The 23,356-nt window shown below is 48.6% G+C and overlaps 7 protein-coding genes across 7 annotated transcripts; 1 reads left to right on the top strand and 6 right to left on the bottom strand.

The window, feature by feature from the left end:
- Nucleotides 1-2,369: 2,369 nt before the first annotated feature.
- On the bottom strand, nucleotides 2,370-2,864 carry CTRU02_210055 (uncharacterized protein; the record flags this gene model as incomplete). The annotated part of the gene is made up of 1 exon (XM_036720873.1): nucleotides 2,370-2,864. One exon carries the CDS (start codon nucleotides 2,862-2,864, stop codon nucleotides 2,370-2,372), a length of 495 nt encoding a protein of 164 aa, XP_036587713.1.
- A 438-nt stretch (nucleotides 2,865-3,302) lies between these two features.
- On the bottom strand, nucleotides 3,303-4,391 carry CTRU02_210054 (alcohol dehydrogenase-like domain-containing protein; the record flags this gene model as incomplete). The annotated part of the gene is made up of 1 exon (XM_036720872.1): nucleotides 3,303-4,391. One exon carries the CDS (start codon nucleotides 4,389-4,391, stop codon nucleotides 3,303-3,305), a length of 1,089 nt encoding a protein of 362 aa, XP_036587712.1.
- A 3,161-nt stretch (nucleotides 4,392-7,552) lies between these two features.
- CTRU02_210053 (cell wall protein) lies at nucleotides 7,553-8,364 on the top strand (the record flags this gene model as incomplete). The annotated part of the gene is made up of 2 exons (XM_070205384.1): nucleotides 7,553-7,955; nucleotides 8,009-8,364. The coding sequence occupies 2 exons, from the start codon at nucleotides 7,553-7,555 to the stop codon at nucleotides 8,362-8,364; spliced, it is 759 nt and encodes a 252-aa protein (XP_070061032.1).
- Nucleotides 8,365-9,771: 1,407 nt separating this feature from the next.
- On the bottom strand, nucleotides 9,772-11,248 carry CTRU02_210052 (amino acid transporter; the record flags this gene model as incomplete). Its single annotated transcript, XM_036720870.1, has 2 exons — nucleotides 9,772-11,002; nucleotides 11,064-11,248. The coding sequence occupies 2 exons, from the start codon at nucleotides 11,246-11,248 to the stop codon at nucleotides 9,772-9,774; spliced, it is 1,416 nt and encodes a 471-aa protein (XP_036587710.1).
- Nucleotides 11,249-13,432: 2,184 nt separating this feature from the next.
- Nucleotides 13,433-14,086, bottom strand: CTRU02_210051 (uncharacterized protein; the record flags this gene model as incomplete). Its single annotated transcript, XM_036720869.1, has 5 exons — nucleotides 13,433-13,488; nucleotides 13,541-13,650; nucleotides 13,699-13,779; nucleotides 13,882-13,979; nucleotides 14,045-14,086. The coding sequence occupies 5 exons, from the start codon at nucleotides 14,084-14,086 to the stop codon at nucleotides 13,433-13,435; spliced, it is 387 nt and encodes a 128-aa protein (XP_036587709.1).
- A 2,821-nt stretch (nucleotides 14,087-16,907) lies between these two features.
- On the bottom strand, nucleotides 16,908-17,849 carry CTRU02_210050 (uncharacterized protein; the record flags this gene model as incomplete). Its single annotated transcript, XM_036720868.1, has 1 exon — nucleotides 16,908-17,849. One exon carries the CDS (start codon nucleotides 17,847-17,849, stop codon nucleotides 16,908-16,910), a length of 942 nt encoding a protein of 313 aa, XP_036587708.1.
- A 1,777-nt stretch (nucleotides 17,850-19,626) lies between these two features.
- On the bottom strand, nucleotides 19,627-20,324 carry CTRU02_210049 (uncharacterized protein; the record flags this gene model as incomplete). The annotated part of the gene is made up of 2 exons (XM_036720867.1): nucleotides 19,627-19,640; nucleotides 19,694-20,324. 2 exons carry the CDS (start codon nucleotides 20,322-20,324, stop codon nucleotides 19,627-19,629), a joined length of 645 nt encoding a protein of 214 aa, XP_036587707.1.
- Nucleotides 20,325-23,356: the final 3,032 nt, after the last annotated feature.

Here is a 23,356-nt window from a genome sequence, read left to right as displayed (position 1 = left end):
TAAATGTGCCACAATACAGCAACTTTTCATTCCACATTGTCAATCTCGTTACATGCGGACAATGGGAACATGATTTGCCAGATGTAAGCGGGCGAAGCTGTCTATTTCGTAAAAGCTGTTGTCCATCAACCCCGGCTTGCTCCGCAGCATATCGAAGACATTTCACCGACTGATATCCATGCACGGATATGCATTGTCATTCGCGTGGAATGAGAATGACAATTGGCCCCGAGAAAGCTTAACTCGAGGCGCCAAAAGACGCCATGGCTGCGCGTGGTGCCGACGCATAGACAAATTTAGCAGCAAATGGCTCCCCGCCCCGCCGATGCGGGCTTGGGTCCAGCCAACATCTAAAATCAAGAGAGATTTTGTGGGATTTTTGACTAGATGCAGTATGGCTACTATCCGATCTTTCCTATCTTCTAATTCTTAGCGTGTTTGAGAACTTTGGAAAAGCCCCATGTTACAGATGATGCCCAGCTTGCCCCCCCCCCATCAGACGAGCTCGTGCGTAGAGGCAAGGTATTCGGATGGCACACAGACACCCTCCTGAAGCCTCCTCCAGCTCTAAACCCCTGGAGGCTGCTCCTTCCCAGCCTCCACAAGGGCTGTACCTGTTCCTTTGGATGGAAGACATTCTGCTGTTGGTTTTCTGGGATTTGTGGCGTTAGGTCAGTGGTTTTGCCTTTGCTGGGCTGGAACCGACATGGTTTGGATGGCGTACTTGTATGATTTGATAGACCTGTTCCTGAGAGGTCTGGACATGGCGAAATTAAACGTTTCAACAACGCTAAGCACATTCACTTTCTTCCAAGATCTCATTTCCCGGGCTCTTTGTGCAGCATAAGTGGCTAACATTTGCAATGTTATTGACGCGAAGAGTATGCAATCGGCATATCTTGATTGGTCGACACAAGCGTAGCTAACCCCGAATAGCACGGCCAACGGCGCTAGACATAAAGCCGACGAGCATCTCCCAAGATTGCTGTGTCCGTTTAAGAGTCCGTCCGACGCTAGAGACACCGGCTGGGGCAGCCTCTTGAAATTCGAGTGCGCGAGTTTCCTAGAGGTCGATAACAGCCACAAGGTGGCGAACAATCGCGCAAAGCATCAGCTCCAAGAAATCTCCACCGAACACAGTCGTTCCTTAGGTCTCAGATGGAACACATCCAGCATGCACTCCGCACACAACTCAACTTATGCCGCGTTTGATCCTTTGAAGATGGCAAGTTCGGATCTGGAAGGATTCTGCTTATTGTCACCAACACTCGGGCAGGAATGCCAAGACGAACTAGGACGCACCATACCCGGTTACACGTAGCAACCGACTCACAGATATTCCTCCAAGATGCACTCACGTCTCTTCTCCCACAGGCCTCTTGGCAACCTGTAACGCTGGTTTGCTCCCGCACTCCGCATATGCTGCCAAGGAACTTTTGGCCACTAGGAGTTACAACGAGGATGGCCCGCTGCGGCAGTGGCAACGGCAAATGCCTCTCGCTTAAACAACAGTCCCACGAGGACCTCAACTCGTGGTTCGCTGTGGTGATTAGCGCAACAACCTCAAGCCTGCTTCTTGCGCCTTACCTTTAGGTTTGGGAAATTCATGTAGAATACCGCAGGCCATTGGTCGTTGTTGGAAGAATCCCGAAGATAAGGGTTGACGGATGTGGGCTAGAAACCTACAGTTTCTGGATAGCTCAATGGACCTGGAAATCATCTACTCATCAACAGTTGTCAATATGATGTTTAGAAGCTGGTTCCTCCACTATTCATCGTTTTGAACACCTCTTGACTAGATTAGCGCCAACGTCGCATTCCACAGACTATGACTCCTGTCGCGTCTCAGCGAATCCAAAATCAAGACTTGTCTCGGGAGGAAAGACAGCACCACGACTGCCAAGAAGAACTGTCTTCTTCTGCTTCGACCAGTCTAGAAACATCTTAGTCTATTCAAGGTCAGCTGTTATGAAACCGAAGGGTTAGCTGTTATGTTTGGCACCCACAGCACCACTGTCAATCTTTGTGTCAATCTCAGGACGTGCAAAATGAGCTACTACTCTAGAACGTAAGGCTAAGTGATTCTGCCTACTTGTTACAACGGTAAAAGATTAACTAGAAGTGTTTCTTGAAGATATCGCAAGTATGCCATATGCTCAACTACTATCATATCACAATCTTTGATCATAACCGAGCAAAATCCGGGTCTGGTGATTTGAATAATATGAAGCACAAATATAGATACCTTTCCAGGAAACGTTTGTTTCTCTTTCAAAGACCCTAAAACCATTACGTTTCTAGCAACCCATATTACCCATAAACTCAGGGGTAACGACGTGTTAGGGTACCCAGCATAGACCCGACGTGTCCTAAACGCCCCAACCTGCAAGTTTTTCTTGTCCCCCATCCGTAAACATCAGCTTCCCATTCGTGTAGCCAACAAACCAAATGAGAAGATACCGCCAGTGCCACCACCAGAAATGATCCTTTGCGCCAAACCACCCAAGCATCAAGTCCAAATTGTAGCACAAATTGTTGCAAGTACCCAAAACAAGAATGCTTAGAATCGCAACAAAGTGCACGGCTCGATTGCCGTAGATGCGATCCACGATGAAAGCGTTAATAAGGCCACCCATGGCACCGCCCATGCCGAGGGGACAAAAGACGATAGTCCACATGAACCTTTGGAAAATGTCACGCCAGCCAGAAAAGACGGCGATGCTGACGCTAAGCATCACCACTTCGAAGAGGAAGGAGTTGATCCAGAACAGAAGAAAAGGACGCAGGTAAATGGCTCGACGCTTGGAGGCTGTAATCTTTTCTTCGTCAGAGACAATGACAGGTTGATATGTAGATTGGGACATTGCAAAAAATTGATGAGGGAGGTAATTGGTACTTTTCTTTGCAGTAGGATTCAAGGAACGAGACTACATTAATTTGAAACCTTCCGACCCAGTTGATTGATTCTCTTGAATATCTCTTATATGCAATCATCGGAGTTTTCACATGGTCTTCACAATGTTTCAATTTTTGATTCGCGAGGTAGAGATTAGTAAACTCAGGAGACTGGAAAGCCTCGGCGCGTCTGCGTTCAACCGAAACCTGCTTACACTTGATCAATCATCACAAAATCCGGGATGCATCATCAGACGATACCCCGCATTGTATGGCGCTATGCCGATCAATGATTTTGAGCCACCCATCAAAAGGATTTAAAATTTTGGTAAAACAGAGACTTTGTTAAAATTACACGAGTTCGTTCATTAATGGTCATGAAAATCTAATCATACAAGCCGAGGCATTTAAAAAACCATGCACAAGCGTCCCTTCAACTGCTTCGACATGTAGTGTTCCGCCATCTCATTCGCCTGGTCAACGCTAAACGTCTTCTCGACGTAAGTCTTGCAGCCGTTCTTCGCATGCAAGTCAATCATCTCCTTGCTGCGCTCAGGGGTGCAGATCAATGCACCTCGAACAGTCTGCTCCTTAAAGTTCAATGCAAACGAGTCGACCTCAAAGGGACCATCAGCAGGCAGACCGACGTCCACCAGCACACCTCCCTTTCTGAGGAACTGCTGGCAGATCTTCACCAGAGGTCTGGCCTCGGTGTTAATGACGATGCGGTCGACGCCAGGGTTGGTGTCGTAGAAGGCACTCTGCAGTTCCTCAATCGCCTTCTTCTGGTTTTCCTCGTTGTCGATGAGGTATGTGCGGTCGGGCTTGAGGTGGGAGGGAACATCATTTGCCAGGTCGAGGGCCTCCTGGCGGTTGTCGATGGCGATGACCTTGCAACCCATGGCCTTGGCGTACTGAACACCCAAGTGTCCCAGGCCACCAATGCCAACCATCGCCAGCCACTGGCCGGGTTGCGGGTCCGCAGCCTTCAGAGCTCCGTAGACGGTAGCGCCAGCACAGAACAGGGGTGCTGCCTCAGCCCAAGGAATCTCATCGGGGATCTTGCAAATAACTCGAGAATCGGCCTTCATGTACTGCCCAAAGCCGCCGTCGACAGTGAGACCCAACATGCCAGTGAGGTTGTCGCACAGCTGCTTGCCTTTGTTGCAAGAGTTACACTTGCCGCAGCAGCCGTAGGTGTTGATGGATCCCACATGGTCGCCGACCTTCCAGCCCTGCTTCTCAGCCTCGGGGCTGAGCTTCACAATAGTACCGGCAGGCTCGTGGGAGCCGATAAGACCAGGCTTGGCGCCGGCGGACTCGTAGACACCTTCTTGTACTTGCAGATCGGTGTGACAGTATCCTGCAGCAGCGATCTTGACAAGGACATCGTTGGGTCCGAGGTCGGTGGGAACGTTGACGTCCTTGATTTCGTAGCCCTTGTTGAAGTCTTTGATGGCTGCCGCGCGCATCTGCTTGGGGATTTGGTCTGCCATATTGGATCGACGTAAAATATGCTCAAATGGGTATAATAAATGAGTCTAGTTGATGGGATGTGAGAACCTTGAGGCTGAGAACCTTTGAGGACAGCCCAGAGGTACTGCTTCTTATAAAAAGCTGGCTTCCTGGTCAAGAAGCGCTGAGTTCTCAGCATTTGTCACTTAGTCCACGGCTACATAACGATGACCTCAACCATTGATGTCCAAATTTCTGCGTATCTCGAACGTCAGAAGTGGTGGTCCATGCGGCTCTTAGGCTATGGCCAAACCCGCTGTTACGTCAATCCGGTTACGGGAACTCGCCCGTCTACAATCCTATTGAATGCGACCAGCCTTCAGTGCGTGGAGTGCGGGGCGTCGAACAGTCGGAAGCATTAGTTATCTTCCAGCCAGCTGCAGTTTGCCGTCCTAGCAAATTCGGAGTAAAAAAACGGGAACTTGTTGTAGATCATTTACACTAACATCAAGCACCGAAAGGGATAGTGTCATAAAAGTGGACCAATCGGGCATCGCCCGCGGCTCGGAGGCAACTCCTTGTTCAACAAATTCGTAGGGCTGCTGGGACACCGTAATTATCACTTATCGGTAGGACTTAAGAATTCTGATCAAAAAAGGAATTAGGAGAAATGATATATATCACCTATGCAGAAATCCACAGATATTTATGTATGCCCTGTGGTGGTATTTTATTTTAACCGTTCCAGGGTTCTGGACTTTAAAACGTCCTAAGATTAATGCTGTAACTATTGACTTAAGAGGATGCAGCTGCAATCAACAGCGATTAATGAATACCATAGCGGGAAAGCTCCCCGAGATCGTGGGATCAAGCCTGACCACAGGGGGGTAGGACGGAATGTGCTGTCATCAACTCCACCAGGTGGGACCCTATGTTGCCCCCGTTTACATCATGTTTCCGATCGCGATGAGCATGTGTCGGCAACTTTTTGGACAACGTTCCGTCCTGGCCAGAAGTATGATTGTTGTAACATGTGTGTATTATTCAGTAACACTCACTGCGAAACAACGAATCTGGTTGTATAAAGATGCCACGGCAGAAAGCCGCCGATTAGAAAACACTGGTTTACCGGACCACACATTCGTCAGATAGAGCAAATGGGCAGAACATTTATGTTTCCACGATGCTGTTGGTTAATAATCCAGATCTTAACTAAATTAGACGTCATATCTTCCACGATAACGCCCCTGTGGTAAATACTCCACCCCGTTGGGGATGCAGCTGATGCCGCGGACATGGAGCTGGTCAATCGGGCCCGATGGGGATGCGGACGACTGGGACCCACACCACCGTTCCGTGACGAGGTCCGAAGCCGACGTAGCGGGGAAGCCGAGGAAGTTCAATATCTCGAAAATGACAATTAAATTTGCTTTTGATTTCATAAACATCAAACTATTTTAGCGGAGCCAGAGGGTCTCTTCACAGACATGAACTGAGATTAATCGGATGGCTCATAACGCCTTGGGGGTATTAGGACAGAATCTATTTCACCAGGGACCATTTTCAAACACGCCTTGAGGATGAATGTAACGGATTGATTCTCTGAAGTGGCGTATTTGACGATCAAGTCTTGCGCTGCGAGAGTCATGTGTTCAGTGCATCGACAGATGGTTGTATAAACGCAGATCATAGAACAGGGGCTAGATACGAAGTTCTCAGACGTGGCTGATGGCATGAATCAGCCTCATGGTGTAGAAGTCTATTCTAAATATTGGCGAGGCGAACGCCTTCGGTGTTTCTTTTTCCAGCACAGATTCCTTAAAGCTACAGGGCTCAGCCGTAGAATGAGATATTTGTTCGAGAAGAAGAGCCTGGAGCAGCCCATTAGCTCAACACTTTGGTCTTTAGTCCCGTGGTGCCTGAAGCCTAGAATGCGTCAAAGTCTAACATCTCTCGGGTGTTGTAAAGTCTGGATCGTCTCGCGTCCCCCGGCCCAGACCGATCGGCAAGCTGAGGTCAGCCGTCGGGAAGCGCCATGATGTTGTCCTTGACTACCGGTCTCACGGTGCCGGCTGACTCGCTGTCGTCGACGACACCGGGGGAGGTCGAATTGCGGGAGCGGCTGGAAGCTCTGTGCACAATTGTACTAACAAGCATCGCAAGGAACCAGTCTTTTGTGCACAGCTCTCCCGCAATGAAGTTTCCAGAATGGACCGAACTCCAAGTGGATACTTCTAGGGCGCGCTGATTGAGTGCGTTTGAGGTTGTTGGCGCAGAGAGTTAAACCCAACAATTGGGGAGTTGGTCTGAGCGAAGGCAAGTTCCGTAAGGCCTAGGCCTTAAAACCCAGCACCCGAGTGAACGGATCAGTGTCTGACCAGTGTCATTTTTTGAATATGGGAGCCAAACTTAATCCCTGTACAAGCTGAAAATAATCATAGCAAGAACCTTTGAAAGTTCAGCAGGACACCTGCCAGGCTGGAAGCAACTGGGCTGCATTACGCTTGGACCACTTACTTGGATGCCCTTGGCTGATATGGGAGCTCCATGGCAGTAGGGGGTGTGAGCTCGTTAAACTTGCATGCAGTTGAGACTAGCGCTGCAAATGAAATTCAAGGTCCTTTTTACAATCAATTTCTTTGCAGCCTGACTCGAAGGGCGTGCAGTAGGAAGGATTGGCGTGTTCCTGTTTCATCGTCCGAGGTTCGCGCTATGTCTGCAGGAAAAAGAAACGGCTCTGCTAGCGCGAGCCGTGGCGGCCTCACCACGCGCCGTTACTCATTTGCCGTGCAGCAACAATGATGAAGTTCAGATGTTGTGTACGTCCGAGCATGAAGCTAGGGGGTTAGTAAGTAAGTCCACCAGAAAAAATAGCACAAGGCGCCGGCGTTGTTTGAGAATCGGTCGTCCTTCCCGCACATTACCATTACACGTGAGGTTGCATCTGCCAGCTAAGATTATCTGGGGTATCTCAGGGGTTGAGAAGCAAGTCATAGCGATCAAACGCTTTCAAATCACAAATTCCATGAGAGCCATAGGATATATAAACATCGGCCTTGGTCTGTCGATCATGGACTTTTGATCAGCACTCACCACTCAAGCACACAAACAGCCTTACAAACCCAGCTCTTTACTCTCTTTTAACGACATTCGCACCTCGTCTACTCGACATTTCTTAATTTCAACTTTAACCATAATCAATATGAAGTTCTCCACCTCCATCGCTCTTTTCGCCGCCGGCGTCCTCGCCGCGCCCAGCGCCAGCGACCTCTGCACTCGCGAGGAGGTCAGCACCGTCAACACCATCATGACCACTGTCCTCGAGGGCATCCAGTCTCTCGATGCCACCTGCGCTTCTTACACTGGCGGCCCTGGCCAGGAGCTCGTTGACGCTTCCAACAAGATGCTCACCATTATCCGCACCGCCACCAACAACGCTGCCTCCATGCTTCCTCTTACCATGGATGAGGCCATCGCCTTCCAGCCCCTGTCCGACAAGCTCAACGCCGCTGGCGACAAGCTCCTCACCGACATCCAGAGCAAGACCCCGCTCTTTGCCCAGAGCTGCATCTGCGAGGTCACTCTTAACTGGGTCGCTCAAATTGGTAAGGATCTCTCTCTCGACGTAGATTGCCAACGTGACTAACACTAAGGGTAGGTGGAAACGTCAACACTCTCATGACCACCATCTCTACCAAGTTCCCCGCCGGTGGAAAGGGCGGTGACGAGATCCAGCACTTCAACAAGATCTTCGCCGATATGCAGACCTCCCTCAGCGAATGCTCCGGCAAGGCATGCTCCGCTGGCTCCGGTGGCTCCGGAGGCAACAAGGGCTCTTCCCCCACCCAGGCTGCTGCCCCCACCGCTTCCAGCACCGCCCACTCCGGCAAGGGTAACGGCACCAAGGAGGCCGCTCCCACCGGCAGCACCAAGCCCGTTGTCACCGCCGGCTCTGCTGTCTTCACCTTCTCTGGCGCTGCCATGGCTGCCGCCATTGCTGCCTTCTTCCTTTAAATGTGCTGATTTTCAGTGCTTTTGGACGGATCAAGTCATGACGCAACGGGTGGACATTTGCACATATTACTAGTATGCACAAAACTTTTGTTGCCGAGAGCGATTGCCAACACAATTCTGCTCCTCGACATAGTCACGAACATAATGTTTTCATTGGAATATTTGGGGAGGGGTGGCCTGCCAATAATGTGTAGTTCATCATGCATGTAGATATCTATACTTGAAATTCAACAACGTATTCTCAAAAAAAAAACCTGATTTCATTGCATCAAACACAAGAAATAAACCAAGTGCTTCAGAAAGATTCGTTATGAAAAGACTTCCATAGCCCTACCGCGAAAAGTGACGGACATAAACGAGCTAGTTTCAGACAAACTGCTTCTTGTATGAAGAAAACGATATGGGGAGAAAAACAAAGGCGCGCATCAAGGCGGAAAAAGAAAAACCTCCAGGATAGAACCCGGAGGGTGAAGACAATAAACGCACTCCGATTCTATTATAATGAAACCGTCTCATTTTCATTTCGTATTCTGTCTTATGTTTCACGGAGTTAAATAGTAGTTATGGGGAAAGATATTTCCCGTTCAATAGTTCTATCGCCAACTGACTTCCCCCTACATCGCCCATATGATATCGGCTGTTCCGATCCGATCCCCCAGATTTTATGTCGCAGAGTTTCTCGCCTTACTTCGACGATTTTAAAGCTAGAGATGAACCTACATGCACCCGCTGGCGTGCAGCTCGCTTCCGCTTGGAATCATAGTTGAAATTGTCTCTCGGCACGCTACGCGTAGAGCACGACGTAATTTCTCCCAATAACAACTCCAGCCGGTGTTAATTGCTATTAAAACTACGAGGGAACCAATCATTCTTTCCTCTTGCACCTAACAGGGCTAATGGTATGGCCATAGTTGACCTTTGCGTCATCGGTCTATTGCCGCGGCGCCTTAACAGCTGGGGGAAACTTTGTGGAACCCAGCCTGTATCCAAGCGCTCTTGGCTCCCGAGCGACTCTGCCTCAAAATCCCCTGCGGACACATCGCATGTCAGATGCGAGGGAGGGAAGCAAGGGCAGCAGCATGGAAAGTTTGGGCCGCAAAACCACGTCTCTGGCGCAACATCAAGCATTTTCGCCACGTACTAGTCACGCAATTCAGCCGCAAAGTTTATACCTACGGAAATAACATCTAGACACTTTCCGCTGTTTATGTTTCGCCTTTCGTTTTGCTCTAGGTATATCGTGACTTGAATCTGCGTCATTGATTTACTCTCTTTTTACACGTCTGGCCTCGGCCATATCCGAATGACAGTTCATGTCAGACACAGATTGTAACGTAAACGAGAAACATAAGCATGTTGTTGATACACGGGAGGATCATCTAATCTCCGCCAAACTAAATACATGATTTACTCTGCCGCATTACTAGCGCATGTCCATGGTTTTGTTGTTGATGCACTCGCGATGGATTCAATCGACACCCAAAGCCCCAAAACGCAGAGGATGATTCCGACAAGCAGCAGAATCACGGTCATAACAAAGCCTGTTTTTTGCTTCCAGTTGGAGAACCAGTTTCCGTAGTGCATCCACAACCAGAAGATGCCCGGCAGTCCAAAAGAAAACCAACTGGCGAAAGCAGCAGAGACAAGACCCAGCAGGTGGTTGAATACAGGGATGGACTCGGAAATCACCATGCCGATTCCCCAAATCACAAGCGTGATGAGGAGCCAGGCAATGGTGGACACTTTTGTCCTCCTAATAACGTGTTTGGTGTTGCCAAAAATACGCGCAAACACGTACTGCGACGCCACATGGGCGTAAATCACAGCCGCGATGCCAATTGTGGGGATCGCAACGCCCCAGATCGCCTTTCGGATGGTAGGGCTTCCGGCCGCAGACAGAGCCGGGGATGGGACGTCCGGGCCGACGTAGACGTAGATGATGACCGCCGAAATGAGGTAGAGCGTGGTATCCGTGATTTGAAGGAATGCGAGGGCCTTTGGCCAGTCGTCGGGGTTCTTGAACTCGGCGATGACGCTAAAGAAGATGGAATGGCTGGCAAACGCACCGGCGATGTTGGTGACAGCCAGGAACGCAGGGGAAAAGCCGAGCTTTCGGAAGATGTCGATGGATCCACTTCCAATCGGCTTCTCAATGGCAACGTCGACGACGGTAATGAGAACAGCCACGACGATGGATATGCAGGATGCCGCCGACATCCAACTCGTGTACTTCAGTGTTCTCGGAATGTTGAAGAGCCAGAAGAAGATCATTCCAACTGCCGCCCAAACGACTGTGCAGACTGTGCTGTTTGTAAGGGTATTCATGCAAATGGTCCACATGAGAATGTGTCCGCCCATGAGGAAGATTTGAACAATGGTCTGAGCCCATCCAAAGACCTCGCGGAAGATGCCACCCATGCCAATCGGCCTTCCAATGAGTTCAACCGCATCTCCAAAGTTCCTGACAAAGGGATATTGCTTGCGAAACTCGGCAAGTAGTAATCCAGAGTAAGTCGCCAATGCGCTCATCACACATATGAGAATGATACCGGGTACCAGGCCTACCGTGGCAAGAACTGACGGGAGGGAAAGGATTCCCAGAGAGACCGTCTCTGCCACAAGCAAGATACCTCCCTGACTGCGACTTGGTTAGCCTGCTTTGAAATACCTTATGGTAAGTAAGGGCAAGGAGGACCTACAGCCAATTCAGCGTCTTGAAGTTGATCAACTCGCCCTCATCCTGTTCCATGATGCCGCCAATGTGGCTTGAGGATGAGGCTACGGGGAGCTGTCCTTGGGCCAATTTGGAGCCGATAGGCTCGTCGCGCGTTGTTTGGTGTTCGGGGTCGACTGGCGCCCTCATGGCTTCGGCTTCGTTTCCCATGTTGATGAATCTGGGGTGCCCGGGAGATGAGATCGGTTCAAGCCGACTGATGAGAAGCTGTGAGCCAAGCTAGATCGCGATCACTTCGCGAGTCAAAGGCGCAGGGCACGGAGGATTGGTGGAACCGATTCACGCTCGGTGGAGCGTTGGAAGAAGAGAAGACCACTTCAATAGGCCAACATGAAATGCAGGTCGGAGTGGTGGAGATCAGCGTCAGACTGTGACCTGCAGCGGGCGATTTAGCTTTGAGGGGCCCCGGATTCTTGAATCATATAAGGTGTACAGTTCTCGCCGGCATATGTTTAAGGGAAGAAAGTCTTAAGAGCGAGAGTGAGAGCAACACATTATCATCATGCCTCCCGGGCCATCACCGCTCTCCCCCCCCATTGACTCATGGGCATTCGGGCTCTTCCGCGCCACCTGACCCGGCGGCAAACAAAACAACTTAACGTCGGAGCCAATTTTCTGACACAACTGAGGACCAAAGGTGTTACTGTTTCCGGGTACTCCGCTTGAAAATCAGATGGCGGCGAAAATTCAGCAGTTCTTGTTACGTCTTTCTATCCACTTTTGGCCCGCTCTAGACTTTAGACCCCTTTTTGGGGTCCATGAGCTTTGGTAAGGTATGGGCTGAAATTTAACGTCACAGTCAGAAGACGAGAAGGGATTTTACTAATCATGCTAATTCATGATTTAAACGTTCTTGAAACCTTATTAACTTGTCATGGGTAGCTTGCTGGAGGCGTTAACCATCACGGGATGATGTGAAAGTGTGAGCTGACAGCTGTGATTGGGTTACGAGTCATTCATGCAGCGCACTTTATTGCAACCTCCAAAATCTTTTTATGCAGCCAGTGGCGTTTTGTGCAATTGAATAAGCCTCGACAACTTTTTATTACTCCTTCCACATCCACATTCTTGCGTGATTCAATTAACTGCACAAAGACAAGGACATGTGATTCCTTTCAAAAGCCAGTTGAATGACTTTTAGTACTATGGTTCTTGCCATAATCCAAAAGGTCTGGAGTAGGCCTCGCCCTGTTTATTTCAAATCAAACATCAACTGGGCTTTCCAGCGAGTTTAACGCTTTGTTGTCCCATGTTCCGGCGGTTTTCTTGGCCACATTACGAGAAATCAATAATATGGGAGTAAGGAACGAATGTATTCGGCCAACTTATGCTGGCAAAAATGATCAATGCCTGAATCCAAGCAATGTGAAAGGTGATTTTTGTGTGGTGCCTCATCGCTGCAAATGATTTTTCGCTATCCAAGAACAGCCTTATCCTTACAGACGACCTTAGCTAGTTACTCTACTTGCAAAGAGTGGCAACTCTGGACGTCGAGTATCTTCACACACCCGACACATCCACCAGAATTATAGGCAGCCATGCCATGCAGGTTCAGTTAGTAATAGACTTGGAGCTAAGAGACTCACTACTCATTTAGCTGTACTAACTGTGCAGCCTCAAAGATTTTGACTCTGTGGTCAGTGTCCGTCATACGCGACTTTGACTTCTGGCCAGACCGCAGCTGTCAGCAAAAGTCTCCGCACTACACCATTTCACTCTCAAGGCTAGACTCTGCCGAGCCAAAAAATCACTCTCTCCAAAGTTCGACGGCAGCGCCAGAGACGGAAAAGCCATGGTTGCAGAAACTGCCAGAGTGCTGGATGCAAGATTATCAAAGAGCACTTCAAACCCGCAATCGGTTGGGGTTGTAATATCATCTGCTCGGTAGGCATCCGGAAGACCTGGACCTGTTGTACGTTTGCATACTGAAGCAGGAACTTGCGAGACGTTCTGGTCCGCAAAACGCATCACGCGCGTACTCTAGAGATTGCTACGAAAGTTTTACTATGGTGGTAAAAAGCCCAATTCTAGGTACACGAGTATCTTTCTAAACTATCACATTATGAGGCAACTACTTGAGAGCAACTCTAACATTAGCGCCCTTTGTGGTTGACCTAACAATATTCTCCTGACTAATAGTGTTACCACCATCCACATGTTTTGGTGTATAACTGTATATGTCATAGTGAAAGATCGGTAGGCTTTGCTTCGTGTTAGAACAGGATGTTAGGGACGTATCAACATAATTTGCTTTTGCGTTCATTTCATCCCAAAATGAGGAATCTATTTACAACACGCTTTGAAGTAATAAATACACTGTAAGTGGTGAACAGTTTAGTTGAGACCATAGCACCGAAGGTCACCGTTGAAGTTGTCAATGGGCACCCAGTCTAAAAATAGACAGTTAGTAATAATCGCCTGAAAATAATGAATAACACTTACAAAGGTCGATGCTCGTATCGACTCTGCCGCCGCCGATCGTGTTGCATTTAGACCTAAGAGTCCAGCTGTTCGCGATACTGGTGCCGAAGCAAGACCCTCCGAAACCGCCGCTGTTTCTGGTTAACACTGGCACATGCATAACTTTAAGATAAACTTACTTAGCCTGTGCTACCAATCGTCCGTTGGCGTTGGTAATGCATCTCGAGAGGTTAATCTGCGAGCGCTCATAGTTGCCGTTGCTGCGCCAAGAACAGTTAGCATTGTCTAGAACAACATCAAACACCTCTTCACTTATTATGGCTTAACTGAGAGAACAGATTTATATGAAAGATTTCACTTACTTTCTTCTGCACATGCAGACCAGGTAAGGGTCGGGAGTCCCGGGCCCTCCGCCGATGCCGCATTCCATGCAGGTGTCCATAAAATTGGCAGCCGCAGTCTTTATCATTTAGTTTCTGGCGGAAAGAATCACTCGCTTGGAAGTAGCTCAAGGGCAAGACTTACAGAAAGAAGACCAAGGGTCGCGAGGATGGATGAAACCTTCATTGTGGCGGATGTTGGACGTGATACCAGATTGAGAATGATTGATGTTGGAGGTGTAGATAAGAATGGGAAAGCATTGCATGTTGGCAAGGCGTTAATTTATAGTTTAGAGAAGCATACTTGAGAATATGCCATGAAGCCCGTAGTCATGGCCACGTGCAGCGTGTTCGCATATCGGCTGGTCCGAAAGCGAATCGGCGTTGGATGTGACTTGGCTAACCGAGGTGGAGGGAGGCAGTTTACCTTCTAATTCGGAATTAGTTACAAAGTCGGTTATACAATGATCATAAGTTTTTACCTCTTCGAAAACCAAAGATCTTTTCCTGCAGCATGATTGATGGTCAAAGCTGGAGGCTCTGCATCTATCACGGGGCTGGGCCGTGCCTAGCGTGGAAGTAAATCGGTCCTGCGTGCCAGTTTAGGTAGTCTATATCCAAAGTCCCTTTAAAAATGGGGATCACAAGGGTTTACATCCATGTCGATTTAACGATCGGTTAGTGCGGGTGCGATAGAGTGGATAAAATACGGTGAAACTGCCAGATCAAGACACTAAGTCAAGGGTTTATACTACCAACAAAATTTACGACTTTTGCCAGGACCACTTCAATGCAACCAGAACTTTTGTTGCTACTGTTGGCCTACATGTGGGTTTTACTATGTGTGATCAAGCCTTGGCCCTCGTGTCAATGAAAAAGCCCTCAACTATCTATACTCATTCAGGAAAGATAAGGGACCGGCTGGTAGGCTAAATGGGATAGACTGGCATCGACATGCAAGGGTGCATAGTGGCGAATATCATTCTCTTGGTATGTTCACGCCCTGGGTCTGATGCCAACAAGGCGCGCAACTTTTCTAGGCCTACATCAAGAGGCAAGTCGTTGGCCTACTACTCGGCCATTTGCACGCTATGTTAGTGTTGTAACTTACGAACAATGGTCCTTCAGCACTAACTTTTGCACATCTGCAACATTTGGAATCAGCAAACGCGGAAGTATGAACAGGAAACTCATAACACGCTCATAATGAAACCCCACTTTCCACGTCCGAGAGTGCCAAGCCTTGAGCCTTGTCTATGGATCCAGTGAAAAGATCTTTTGCTTCAAGCTGGCTTAAACGAGCTAGTGAGCAATCGATAAAATATTGTATGGTCACAAGGGGTCGCCCGTGCTTGCGGAACTGGGAAATAGAAAGTGCTCCTATGGGAAGAGCGCCTCCTCGGAGTGTGCATGACCTCGTTCTTATTCACTAGATATTTGGCGAACGAGGTTCATTAGGTTCTGGGAAGCTGCAATACATTTGTTAAGTGAGGCGCAATATGGCTCGCAGTAGTAGCTTCATGCACAGCATAATTGTCAGTCGCGCCCTTCAACCTCGCCTAGCGACCTCGTATCATCGAAGAAAGAATGTTTTCATGTTAGGTCAGATTGACCTAAGGATATGCCCGAAGTTGGATTAAATGACCACATACCAGCTTTCAGCCTAATTATAAATCGTTACATTTTCTCGTTGATGTCTTAACCACATTAGAAATCGGTCTTGATAATACACTATCTTGTGCGTTGGAAATACGACGTGCGTCAGTTACTGGCGGAAGCCAAGGACGCGCTGAAGAGATAAGAAGTTAACTTTTCACTGCTGTTGCTTGCTATTAGGTCCGTTATGATTCATGTGCTATACTGGAGATATAATTGCTACTATTCCTTCTGTAGAGGTTTAGAGGCGTACGCCATCTTAGCACTGGTTATTGTTGTAGGCTCAAAACATTGGAAAAAGATTCACACAAATGCTATCCCATCGACTGCGGCACGGCAACAGGTACATAGCCTGAGGTGTACGAACGAATCAGACACGGGTACTGTGACTTTCACTGAAATAGCGTACATTATGTTATTTAATATCTGGAGATATTTGGGCTTTTAAGCGGACTGATTTGTACCTGTTGCCATGCCGCAGTCGATGGGATATCTTTAGACGACCCAGAATCCCTGACCCAAGAGGTACCCAGTTTCAGATACAAAGACTCCATGTTCGTGAAGCCGGATCTCTCCAGATACGGTTTCTTGGGACTGACTCTCGGGGCTTTCAATTAGCTCATTGACTTGTTCGGCATTTCTAAACGTCTTGATGGTGGGTATGGTTACGAATCCTGAGAGGAACGCGATGGTCAGATCGTAAAATGGGGGCGCTCACTGAACCATCATGTTTTTAACAGGCTATCGGCTCTATTTCCTTACCTATATGTGTAATATGTGTAGCTACAGCACACCTCTTTTATTATTTACAAAAAGAAAAACACAAGAAGAACTTGCCTGTCTTCAGCCTTTACATCGGAGCTACAAACTATTTGTTGTTTTTTTTATTGCGTCACATCTAATTGGTCTAACGTCGATATTTCATTTTGCGTGGGGTAACCACGTAAGAACTTAATTATATATATATATATAGAAATCGATAGCTCCTGATAATCAACTCATAAACACGCAAATGTGGTTGTGAGGCTCGACAGCCTTTGGTATCTCTGGTTGCAATCGTTCAGAGCGGCGCGTGCCGTGTCGTTCTTCAAGAGCATCTCCACCGCGCAGGCCATTAAGCAGTTCAGATACGGTCAAATCACTAGCCTCTGTAAGGCCGCGCAATCCGGGGTGAGCAGAATGGGGAAGGTACCTCTTTACACTTCACAGTATTACCTTAGTTACGGATACCGGATTCCGGCCAAAAGTAATCAATCGTGTAATAACGGTACGATCATCAACTAAGCTAAATTCAGAACCAATTCTGGTAAACCGGATTTTAGCCTCAACGGTGTGGTGTCGAATACCTACAATCAAGCTAATTCAATCATCTGAATATCCCCATCTTCCCATCCGGCCTGGTAATAGGCGTCATGTTTCCACATCAGTCCATTCGAGATGGCCTTGAACACCCTGGTCTTGTCTGTGTTCGACAGCTCGTCCTCCGGTGGCCGCATGACCTCGCGCAAAAATGATTCAAAGTCCGGCCATTCCTTTTCTGCCGTTCTACTGACATGGTCCTCGCCAAAGTCTGGCATTAAAATGGGCTGGACCATCGTGCTCTCGGGGATATAGAAATCTGTAACAGTGCGGATCCCCACGCACAGAAAGGGGGACCGTTGCCCGCCTTGAGACTGTTCGAATGCCGTCTGTCCCATACAGGCGAGCACGTTCGCGTCCCCGATGCGTCTTGCAACACTCTCGATAGTCGCGAGCGTTGTGGCATCCAAACTGAACATCAGAAGAGGGATATTCGCACGCCCATCATCCGTGGCCGATGCTCTTGGGAACTGTTCCAGCAATTCTTTCTCTTTCGCGTAGTCATAACGGTTGTTTGCCACGCTGAACAGAAGCTCGACGTCATCGGCTTCCTCGGCATCGCCGGTCCATATTTGAACTTCCGTGGCACCGTTATAGATCTCAAGCATGAGCTGGACCTGCTGGTTTCGCTCCAGGATTGAGGTCTGGTTGATACAAATCGCGCCGATCCATACTCTTCTCTTGACGTCTGGCTTGCGCAGTCTGTGCAGGGCGGAGAAGAGGTTTGCCGTAGCCTTGAAGTTTTGTCCATCGCACTGGATCATCTGAGCTCCAACGTCAGGATCGCCCCAGGTATAGGAAAGTGCCTCGTAGTCCCCCGGCTTCGCGATGGAGACTGTGTCCAGTTCAACTTCGATAGGGGCATGTGAATCTCCAGGGAGTATGTCCAACAGGCGGATTGTGCCGGGCAGCAGTTTTTGATATAACTCGGGCATCATGCTCGGTATTAACTTATCGAGGGAACGGACTGTTCAATGTGGAACGAATGGAAATGAGGATCTCTCCATACACACCAAGACTGAAGACAAATGGACGGAAGGACAGGATTGAAGGTGTGTGAGTCCATGAGCTCTTGTTATATTTCACTCGCCTGGACTTTGTTAACATCGACGGCGCCTTTTTCTGCCTTGTTATTCAGCCATTGGGCCGGACAAGTCCATGTGTGTGCTCTCAGGCATGTTGTGCAAAGACGCACGCAGGACTATAGCCAACGAGCTCCGATGCATGTACGAATACGTAGCAGATATTTAGCCAACAGAACAGCAACGTGTTATCTAAAACTGCCGCCTAAGGCGGGGCGGGCGTCAAGCATCTCCGACCCTATGATATACGTGCAGCACTGAACAGTCTTCCCACATCCATTACAGCCATGATTGTATCTGTTGGGTTTCAGTAAGGGGACTCGAGAGACTAAAAGGATTGAAAGTCCTTCATCATGGGTATATTATCACATATAAGGCCAATGCCAACTTCCCATCTACACATCGCCCCGCCAGCATCCACTGTTAGTGCTGCGCTGGGCACTACACCACAATACTAACATTGCAATCGCAACATCTACACATCTGAATCTCTCGTTCGCACGCGAAGGCCTCGCAGCTAGCTTCGGGCACCCCACGGGCCTCTAATGACCTTTTATCCGCTCCCGCGGATCCTTTTTCCCCTACCTCCCTACCCGCACCTCCAGAAGTGCAGGCTGCCATGCTAGTATAGCGGGCTGCTCTGCGTCTCACTATCACACCAAACAGACACTGCCTGATGACTTGGGAAGTTCCTTGTGTGGAAAGCAACGAAACCTGATTTTGAGAACCCGTATCTGTGTCGAGGCCATCCTCAGACAACGAGGCGATAATAAGCCTCTGGGCAAGTACTGGGCTACCAGCTTCATCAAGCGTCACCTCCAACTACATGTCAAGCTTGGAAAACTCCAGGAAGCCGCCAGACTTGACGAATTTAATCCGAAGGCGGCCAAATAGTACTTCGATATCCAGGAGAACGAGTACGGCGGGATCAAGTCTGAGAACATGGATAAGGACAGCATGGTCGGTAAGTGTCTTATGAATACTACATGGGTTCCCAAAGATTATTTTTCAAAAAAGAAAAAAGAAAAAGAAAAAAGAAAAAGAAAAAAGAAAAAGAAAAAAGAAAAAGAAAAAAGAAAAAGAAAAAAGAAAAAGAAAAAGAAAAAAAAAAAGAAAAAGAAAAAGAAAAAGAAAAAGAAAAAGAAGTATATGTGTATATATAAAAGGTTGTTCATAAGGCCTGAACAGCCTTATAAGGTAATCAGGAGTTCTGACCCCAAGAAGAAGGTGATGTTAAAAGGCGTCCAGGCGCGCACTTAGGAACCGAGTCTGCCCCTTTCTGATTCAGCCTCCTTCCTATAATCAGTCAGAGCAGTTGGAGCAGTTGGCCGGCTATCGCTTCTGAAGAAATCTGTTACGGGTGGAGTACATTACAGGCAAGGTGCAGTACGAGATTAAGGAAACAGAGATATAAATTGAGCAATGTGTGGCGCAGCATGGGCTTGGGGAGACGAGGACAAAAAGGCAGGCAATGCATATAAGCATTAGTGACTGGTGACTGGTGACTGGTGCCCTTTCGATTAAAATAAGCCGCCGGGCATAATGAATTTCATAGTCTTGTGTAGCCTGCGCGGATGGCTGGACGGAGAAATTCATATTACCTCGAAGAGGCCTTGTAGTGTTGATGGAGTCAAGGAGTTGTAGCTATAATTGGGTCAGAAACGCCCACCCGGTTTTCTATTGATTTTCGGTCTTACCTAAACGACTTTTGACCTGCTTAGGCTTGGACCTCTTCTGTACCATGTTCCCTGCAGTTCGGCCAGGGTTTGAACGACGACTTCTTCCACGGTTCCTACTTCGTGAGTGCGGGTCCCGGAGGCGCTGCAGCAAAGCTGCCAGATATCCCCCATCTTGTTTTGCCTCGCGCATGTTTATGCGATGTTCATCCTGAAGCGTATAGGCGCGGAACGCTTCGAAATCATCCCAAACCTTGACGTCCTTTTGCACCCGTCGCGCATCAATAAGGTCAACTATATTGACAAGTGTATTCTTGAGGTCCTTCTTGCATTCGACTATTGAGTCCCTTTCGGGTATGCGAATCTCACGACAGAGGCCTTGGTATCCTCTCAATTGTTCCTCTTCGGTCAGCTTCTCTCCTTGCAGCTTCGACTGCGAAAAGTAGTGCAGTTGAAGTTCTTGGCGCATCGCAATGGTGCGTTCCTGCGTGTAGACTTGGGAGCCCGGAACCCAATTTTGAGAAGACGCGAGGCGGGAGAACTCATCGTCGAAAGACGCGTCGTCGTTGGGTGTAAAATTATCAAATTTAGCAAAATGAGACTGGGACATTGGAATATCCGACACCTCTTCCTCTTCTTTAATTGACATCATGAAACTTGCTTTGTAAGGTATTGAAAAGATGGGTATATGAGGAACACAGCTATAAACGCGATACTCCGTAGGTACACAAATGAGATCGTGTTGCTCCTTGTCGTTGTGCACGTGACTGTAAACATTGACTTACGTAACCATCTCGTCTCCAGTGAGCACACTGATGCAGCAGACCTTCTCTGGGCGGACCATCACACCACACATACTCCGTCCGAAGCCAACAAGCTGCACGGGGGATACTGGCGTAAAAAGAAACATTCGAATTGGCATTGGCTGACGTCGATGAGCAGAAATGACACCATCTGGTTCTTCTGGCTCTGAGCCCAGGAGGCGGACGAGACATATTGGCACGTCTTCTGATGAGGGCTCGGAACAAGCCTGCATGCCTGTTGAGCGTAATGGAAGTTGTCAAGACCGACGGATTGATATGGCTTCGGTAGACCTGTTAAGATTAGAGCACAAGACAAGCGGCCGGACTGATTCCGAAGACACAGCGCACCGCCGTCAAACATCATATGACGGACATGGGTTGGGTTACTAGTTGGAGTGCGGGCAGCCGCACCGGTCTGGCGGCTGCTCTGCGTCTTCAATCTGCGAGAAAAGTTCGGTTGCGAGTCGGAGACGATCACGGTAACGGGAAGCTGGATCTGGAGTTGTGTCCGGGGTTTCATAGGTCAACCATGGGTGCGGTATCCCCGGCGTGTATTTTTGTCGTGACCCTATCCAACTGATACGACGTTGTATCGCCGGCGTGGGAGCCTCTGCATTTTGAGATATGCGGAGACGGAACGGTGGCTGGAGAGGACGGAGGCGCATGTCGGTCGGCTCAGAAACTAGATTGCAGTTGCGGCCGGCTTTAAGTGCAAACCCGGACGATACTACCGTATGGCCCGTACCGGATACGGGGCGGCCCATCTCGGTCTTGCCACGGGCCGAGGCGCTCCTGTGGGAAGGTCTCCGTGCGGAGCAAAAGACTAACGGGGCCGTTAAAGCCTACCCACGGCCGGCCAAGTGACTTCCCGGAAGGAGTGGGCTGTTCGAGGCCACGGCTCGACTAGACGCAAGGTGAAGTAAGCCAGAAACGAAGTCAACACCCAGCCCCGTGATAACTCAGTGAAACCAATAATGTCACCGGGCGTAATTGATAAGTGAGTGAATATACTGCAAAGTCGAAATCTAGAAGAAGCTGACATTCGTTGCCACTGCAGCCATGTGTAAGAGATATCTTCGGTTATCGGAGCAACGTGAGCAACGTCCTCCCAGTCATACGGTAAGGATCTACTTGTTGCTGATTGTTCCTGGACACACCCTGCTTTCAGTTCAGGCTGATATTGCCCATAGGCCCCGAAGATTTGCCCATTTTTTCCGCAGGTGGCAGAGTAGTTTTTAATGTAAATGCGATGTTTTGCTTTCTTTTCTCCTCTTTTTGCTCAATTCTTTCTCTCACTTGTTGTCTCTTCTGGGCTGGAGGAACGAACAGCTCTTTAGCCTGCCGAGGAGTAAGAATTTGGCTCATTGTAATGTCTTCGAAGACGTTACCGAGATCATGGTTTACGTAGGAAACAAAACGGATTAAAATTATAATGACAGACGGCAGACAAAAAATAAAGGGTGCAAGGCAATGAGGACTAGTTTATTGATCGGGAAACCGTACTTCCCCGTCTCGGAAATGCCGTTTGCTATGAGTTTGCGACTGGTAAGCTCTCTGGTGATAGAAGATACGTACAGTCTCGGCTCCATTCCAGGGGACATGAGATGAGATAACAAAGGATTTCTTACAGCAGCTAGTTAAATGGTTGGTGTTTGGAGACACCTGCCAGAACGGAGCCAGCTTTTCCGCACTGGCAACAGACTGAAGCTCACTGTACTCACTTGGACTGCGTAGCAACGTCACAGAACTACACCCCATTTTCCGTGCTTGAGCTGGAGGCCGAGGGGCCCCCAATCGCTATTGAAGAGCCCCATCCCGAGCCAGGAGGATATCTGCCTATGGAGGGCAACGTATCTTGCAGATGGCGGATAGGAAGATTTTCTTAGTTTTCGGCAGTCACTAGCCCCGGCATGATCAGCGGCTAAGACGAGCACATATGAACAAATTTTCTTGTGTTCAGAAACCGCGGTATACAGATCAATCACCCAGTTCTATATATAGATTGCCAGGGGCAACATCTCTACCCACAGGCCCAAGATATGCCGCTGATCGTAGCTGTTGGTGGCTTTTCTGAAATGGGTCTACGATTATAGCAAAAGGAGAGGTAATTCTTGGTTGAGACTTCTAGGCGAGCCACTAAGTCTGGGAATTGCCAATATTAAGACCAGGTTTGCAACACCTCGGCGCTACGATCTGCTTCCTATGGTGATGGAGATTCTGAACATCATCGTCTCGAGCCACTTTGGAGACTTGATGTGTGTACGCATTTAATGAAAAGATAACACTCTTGGCTTGCTTGATCGACGCCTGAACTGCGGACGGAGTACTAGAATCGAATTGTGATAGTGGATGGCCAGAAATAGAGGGCAACCTATTTGCGGCATGATCCTCACACACATACAAACCTATTCAACACCTGATCGACTTCGAGGCACCAGCCTACTCTGATTGTTGTCATACTCCAGTTAACGTCAAATCTGGAAAAACACAACCAGTGGAAGGGGTGTTGATGTGTGTCATGTTGGGTTGAGTGGAGCCATCGACGAGTACGTTCATAAAAGATGTGATTGGTGGTTGCCCCCTAAAATGTCCCTTTCCACCAGCCACATTTGATGGCGATCCAGAGATGGAGATCAGTTGATTCAAATGTGAGTCTCATCAGGCATTACTTCCCTTTTCCATAGTGTCTACTCAAGGGCCAGTGCCGGTATAAAGTGGAATGACAGAAGAGCGGAAAAGTAAATCAGCCACCAGCAACAAAGTGGGCGGCCCTCGTCATATTTCATCACAACTCCACGGCATCGTGTTCCAGCGAAATAGAAATCACGAGAACTTTGAATGCAATAGTAACCTGACCTGAGCCGCCAAGCGCGTAGCGCCG

The sequence above is a fragment of the Colletotrichum truncatum genome (genome assembly GCF_014235925.2).
Source record: "Colletotrichum truncatum strain CMES1059 chromosome Unknown Contig_0006, whole genome shotgun sequence".
NCBI lineage: Eukaryota > Fungi > Ascomycota > Sordariomycetes > Glomerellales > Glomerellaceae > Colletotrichum > Colletotrichum truncatum.
The sequence above is the reverse complement of the archived record's forward strand: the minus strand, read 5'-3'. Positions and strand labels throughout refer to the sequence as shown.